Source organism: Nanorana parkeri, unplaced genomic scaffold (genome assembly GCF_000935625.1).
Source record: "Nanorana parkeri isolate BGI_ZX_2015 unplaced genomic scaffold, ASM93562v1 scaffold548, whole genome shotgun sequence".
Taxonomy (NCBI): domain Eukaryota; kingdom Metazoa; phylum Chordata; class Amphibia; order Anura; family Dicroglossidae; genus Nanorana; species Nanorana parkeri.
In genome coordinates this window covers 100908-107132 of record NW_017306816.1, presented here as the reverse complement: position 1 = coordinate 107132, position 6225 = coordinate 100908, and the positions used below count along the sequence as shown (strand labels likewise).

General features: G+C 41.9%; 1 protein-coding gene across 1 annotated transcript in view; it reads right to left on the bottom strand.

Moving 5' to 3' along the window:
• The window catches only part of LOC108791366 (collagen alpha-1(XXIV) chain-like), a 62160-nt gene that overhangs the window by 2504 nt on the left and 53431 nt on the right, over positions 1-6225 (bottom strand). Inside the window, exons 22-25 of the mRNA XM_018561842.1 lie at positions 5907-5960; positions 4963-5016; positions 985-1038; positions 750-857 (exon numbers count right to left, since the gene is read on the bottom strand). Of these exons, the coding sequence (XP_018417344.1) occupies positions 750-857; positions 985-1038; positions 4963-5016; positions 5907-5960 (270 nt within the window). The remainder of the gene's footprint in view (positions 1-749; positions 858-984; positions 1039-4962; positions 5017-5906; positions 5961-6225) is intronic.

Genomic DNA, 6225 nt, shown 5'->3' with positions numbered 1-6225 from the left:
AGGCTGTACTGATGCTTTAAAAAAAGAAAATGTTCGATTCCTAGGCAAGCAGAATGGCATAAAAAAAGCTAGAGTGGAGGAAAGCTTAGTTATGTGACTTATCAGGATTAAGTGACCAGCCCCTCCTCCATTCATGAAGTTCTCTCTGAAGTATTGAGTCGAGATAATTCCTTAGGACAACAAAAGCTCCACACCACAACCTGCATTTTATGAATGGCTTGTAAAATGCAGGCACTGTGTGGAGTAAGCATAGCAACAGCAGTGTCCAGTGAAGAGAAGATAGTGATACCCGAGCGCCGATAAAAAGACCCTTAAAAGAAAACTATGGGGTAGTGAATGGCAGCGGGCACTGCCTATCTAGAGGCAGAGCCAGCTGCGCCCGCAACCTCCCCCGTCCGTTCCTCCAGTCAGCGCTGAAGGATCGGAGAGGGGAATCCCTGCGGAGAGTGATGACTGACAGTCACTGCTCTCTGCAGGGAGATGATTGAGAAGTGAACGGGCGACGGTATGTGTTCGCTCACTTCCCGATCTATTGAGCCGATAGTTTCATTGTCACACGTCGGCACGAACTATGAGGATGAGTGATTTTCACTCACCTCATCGTTCTCCTTTAAGATTTGGCTTTAAAATAAACTTCAGCTGATGACTACATATCCTCATAAGGCTCCGTGCTATTATTCTGTATTTCTGATGCATTAGATAAGAAAAGCTCAAGTATCTGCTCAAAGAACTGCATCAAAGCTACTTACAGGTAATCCCATTATGCCAGGCCCTCCGACAGACCCTTGGTTTCCGTCTATGCCAGCTTCTCCCTTTTCACCAGTCTCTCCTTGAAGGCCGAAATCTCCCGGTTCTCCCTTTAACACAAGTCAGAGCACTTATGTACGTTAGACACTTACTGAGAGTTGAAGGGAAAGAAAAAACGCATTGCGTAATATAACAAATGTCAAATGAAGACAGAAAGACAGGATGGCATGAGTTTACCTTTGGGCCATCTTTTCCCTGAACACCTTCTTCCCCCGGTGGACCTGGTTCCCCCTGTTCAGTGCAAACAAAGATAAATAGTTTACACAAGCCAAACTTATTTGATTGGTTTAACCCTTTCGCTGCCCGGCCCTGTCACCATTTTTTCACCTAAAATGGCCGAGCATTTTTGTTGTTTTTTACTTTGTATTTGCTGTTTTTACAGTTTTTTTATTTACAGCTTTGAAAATTAGTAAAATACCCACCAAACCATATACACTGAGTGGCCAGATTATTATGACCACCTGACGTTTGTAGGCAAATTAGCTATAATTACCTATAATTTTGCGCTAAAGTTGCTAGAGGGCCAGACCATTATAAATAGGGAAGCAGGTTGTTTACCACGACAGTAGAAGTGATTGTTTTCTGAAGATACGGGGAAACAACACGATTTACCAGCCTTTAAACGTGGGATGATTGTTGGCGCTCTGAGCCATGGAGCGAGTATCAGCAAAACAGCAGAATGTGTCAAATGTTCAAGAGCAGCTGTCATTAAAGTGTTTAAAGACTGGACTGTCAGCCGAAAATCTGGGTCTGAACGTGGGAATTGTGGCCGTCAGCGACTAGTCAATGTTAGGGCAGAACGGAGAGTGGCAAGACTGGTACAAGACAACAGAAGACAACAGAAGGGCAACAGTGCAGTGTCAGATTGTGGAGTGCAGAAGTCATCTTGTGGAGTTATCTCGTGGCCCAACAAAGTACCGATGGGGTGGTCATAATAATCTGGCCACTCAGTGTATTTCTTGAAAGCACAGGACCTGTAGAGTTATTGATTTTACACACCCCATGATAGCTGTTTATTGAAGCTATATTTTCAATAAGAATACACTGCAATCATTATTAGGGTACACGAATACAATATAACTTCCAAACGTCTTACTAAATCTAACAGAGAAAGCTGTATGTAGTTAATAAATATAAAATATTTATACATTTTAGATTGTTGCCTTTTTTGTGAAATTGTTATAATGAAAGAAATTTAAAACTGTACATTAGCAACCTAAGCGAAATGCCCTGAGGCTGGTTTCCCACGTGTAATGGACTATCCCAAGTGCCATTCGTTTTGAATGGCACCCCAATGTATCTTGCCAGCGCACCTGAACACATGTGCATTTTGGTGCACAACAATGGGGATAGGAGATAATTTTTTTACATGATTTAATGTGTTTATTTCATTTGTTTAGCTGAATCTATCAGTCAGCTGATGTCAGAACAGCCATCAGGATGAGAACTGAAGAAGCCAGCGCCGGTGATTAGGACATTCACTGTATTGGGGGGAGAAGAAAGGGACACTGTAGGGGGACAATGGACACAAAACTGAGGGACACTGCAGACTTGTGGATGTGATCAGCAGTCATTTGGCTGCCTGATCACATTCACAAAGCCATGCAGGGGAGCAGCGCTGGAACCACCAAATTGACATACCGTTTGAAAGAAATCGGCAGCTTACTGGCTGCTGATCACATTCGTTCAGTAAAGGACAAAGGGGGGAATTTATCAAAACTGGAGCAGACAGAATCTGGAGCAGTTTCCAACGGCCACCAATCAGCATCTCTCTTCAGTTTGCTCCGGTAAGATTTTAAAATGAGAGGCTGATTGGTTGCAGTGAATAATTTGCTTGCAGGAAAAGAAAATGTAGTGGAAGTAAAAGGTTACTGAGTTGGCTAGCTGCAATCAGTTCTGTTCTGTAACCCTTAAAATTTAAAGCGTATGTAAACCTTGATAATTATCTTCTCCTATTTGCCTCCTTTTGGTCTAGTTAATATGCCATTAGAAGTATTTTAATACATCTGTTTTTAAGTGAAAAAAAAATGTTTATCATGTCAGAAATTCAGAGCTGACCTGTGTTCTTTGCACACTTCCTGTTTTATTTTAAAGAGTCCTCCTAGTGCTTCTCTTGGACAACAGAACGATTAGCCTTTATGCTGTGGAGATGTAAAAGTAGGAGTAGCTGAGTAGTTTAGCTGAAGACATTGGGCAGGGCTGACACCACTCAGTCTACAAAAATATTGTGTGTTGTCAGCCCAGAACAGGGCTTAAGAGCTGTATGATTTCTAGCGGATCAACGGGTATTTTTCTGTACTTCAAAATGATAAAAACACTGCAAATATGTACTGCATTTTTCTTTGGCAGATGCTATAGATTTAAACCACCTGACAATTTCTTATATTTATATGGGACTCTATGGGACACTGGTGAGATCTCTGCCCTTGAGTTTCTAAATCTATACACCTGCTATGAAGATGTCCCTCTCTTCCGCTTGGATTTTAAATTTTTTTTTTTACATGATAGAGAATGAGTCAGGAAGCGCTGGAACATCCAAAACTCTCAGGAGGACAGAGAACAGTTAAGAATTATTGCAAGGAGATCTCAGTGTTGAAGTATGAAAGACATATAAAAAGCCAAGAGCTGCTTCAACCCCCCGGGCTCCTATTAGGACTAAGGGGGTTATTCACAAAGCTGCCGGAGGCAGCTGAGTGAATAACCGAGCTGAAGTGCAGTGAGCCGAACAGTGTTCGGCTATTCACTACGGCTCAGTACAGCTGATTTTAGCTGTACATCAGCTGAAATCAGCCCTACATCGGTTGCCTTCGGCTGCACTTCGGTCAGCTGAACATGCTCTCCAACATCTGGATCGACTGAGCCGAATCTCAGGCAGTTCACTCGGCGGCCGTTCCCCCTATTCACAAAGGGGCCGAACGGCAGTGAGTGAATAGTATTCGGCTCGGCTATTCTGCTCGGTACCACAGAGCAAATAGTGAAAAAAGTAGGAAAAAAAAAAAGTTGAATAATCATTTTTTTTAAATTAAATAATAAAAAAAAATGTAAGTCTTCTAGCAGGTCCCGGCCAATAAATAACAACTGGGCGGAGCCGGCCGTGACATCAGCATCCCCAGGTAATTTGGGGATGCAGATCTGTCATTATAACTGGGCGGAGCCAGCCGTGAGATCACTGCTGGCTCCGCCCGTCTGTAATTTGCAGGGCTTACGGCCGGCCCTTCGACAGGCCGTTCGCTCCGCTTCGGGTGTCACTTTGTCTCAGTCAAGCCGAAGCATATGGCTTCAGCCCGGCCGCTGTACAGGCTATAATGAATAGCTCTTACAGCAGCCCTTGGGTTTGACTTTGTGTTTAGCCCACTAAAATATTTCTTATGGCTGGACTGATCCTTAAAACTAATACTGCCAAAAGAAGTCATCAAGTATGCTGATTATTGTTCTAATGGTTACAGATGTAATTAAAATAGAATATCACTGGGGAGGGTTACCGCTATGCCAGATTATCAATGGCCATTCTGAACAAACACGGGCAAATCAGTCTACATGTGGTTGGAAACTTATAGAGCGATCTTTGCCAAGCTTTTAGCTTGACCAACCAAATGCAGAGTTTAGTGGGGCACATGGGTAAAGCTGTCAGATATCTTGAATGCAGGTTAGATAGGTATGATATGGATGTTACGTTCTATTTAGAGTATGACTAACATACAAAACTGGAATTTTAAGATTACGGTTATAGTTCCTTAATTATTATTGTATTAAAACGCCATGCTATACCTAATCTATCATAGCTGGTTTGAGATGGCCTGAGATTCCTTTACAGATACTTCTGACACTTCTACTGGGGAAAAGCTTGGAGCACGCTAGACAGGTTATTTGAATAGGACTAGGAGGGACTGATGGGATTGGTTCTTTGTATTGCCGAAAGTGTCACATAATAAGTCAGGCTACTATATAAATATGGAAAATATACAAAATTATGAACTTCAGCCTGGAAGTGCTTTGGAATTTAGAAGGAAGGGCATAAATCTGTCAGCAGGCAAAATGCTGTCTGGCTAGCTGAGATCAGCTGCTCCCCCATGGCAACCGCTGAGAAAAGCAAATAATAAATAAGACAATCTAAAAGCCGTTCATTACATGGGACTGATAACACAATTAACTTACCCGTAAGCCTGGCTCTCCTGGTGCCCCAACATTACCCATAGGCCCATCGTCTCCCTGAAATCAAAGAAAAATTAACTAGAGAAAAAGTCCTCTACCACTCTCCTGTGGTAAAGTAAATCTAAAGCCCCAAAACAGAAGAAATTAGTTAAAACCCCTGACAAGTTTTATGCCATCTGAAATCTCCCTTCACTTCCTGTCATGTAGACACAATAGGAACTGAGCGGAAATCTCTGTTAGGGAAATCCCCTCTTAGAGAGCTTCATCTCCCTTAGGAAGATCTCCTCTCTATTCATGTTCTGATTAGAACTCAATATTATTAGTTTTTAGGAACTTTCAATCCTGTTTACAGTAATAGACTTTTATTAATAGTGTGCCGACCACAGGAAAAGAAAAATCTCAAGAAACACCACCACATTAACATACTGATTAAACCACTAAGAAGCATTCTACCAAACACACACAATTGCTGTATCCACTATAGATGTTAGTGACAAAAAATATACCTCAAACTCTGTGGTCAGAGATTTTTCTTTAATTTTTACAATCTCTCTGGGGAGATTCTCCCCTTCTGTTTGTTCTGGTGACTAATGGCGATGGGAAATCCAACATGTTACAGCTGTCACCAACACAGAAATAGAGGGGAAATCTTTCAATGGGGTCATCAGTTCTGGTGACCACTGTCTAACATAGGATTTCCTTTCAGTTTGGAGGTTAGTGAAAACATTTCTACCAAGTGGGATGGCAAAAACCTCCCCTAACATAGAGATAATCCATTCCCTGCTCTATGCAAAACAAACAAAACTGCTTTAGATTTTCTTTAATTAGCAATTTCCCATGTCCTACATGAGTTTGTGTCCGTAGACTGTATCCTCGATAGCCCACAAAATGGCTGCTTCGACTGAGTGCAGGCCATGTGTACAATATCAGAGCACACTAAAACCAACCTTAATCCCCCGATCTCCTAGAGCTCCAGTTTCCCCCTCAGTCCCAGGTGTTCCCTAGAAAAAAAAAAAAAACTGTTTACATGATCAGAAAAATGTCATCACTAATGTGGAGAGATCCTACTAAAGAAAATGCTTGGCTATGCAGCAGTCAGCAAATGAGCTTTAAAATACAACTGCCAAAGGGCTTCAATCAGACAAATACTGCCTAAAAGCAGGCAGCTTCTGCCATCTCTTTAGATAACCCAAAGTACTCTGGAAATCCTTTGTAATGTGTTAAATGTTTATTTGTAAAACAAAGACACTCTTTCTCACTTTCTAG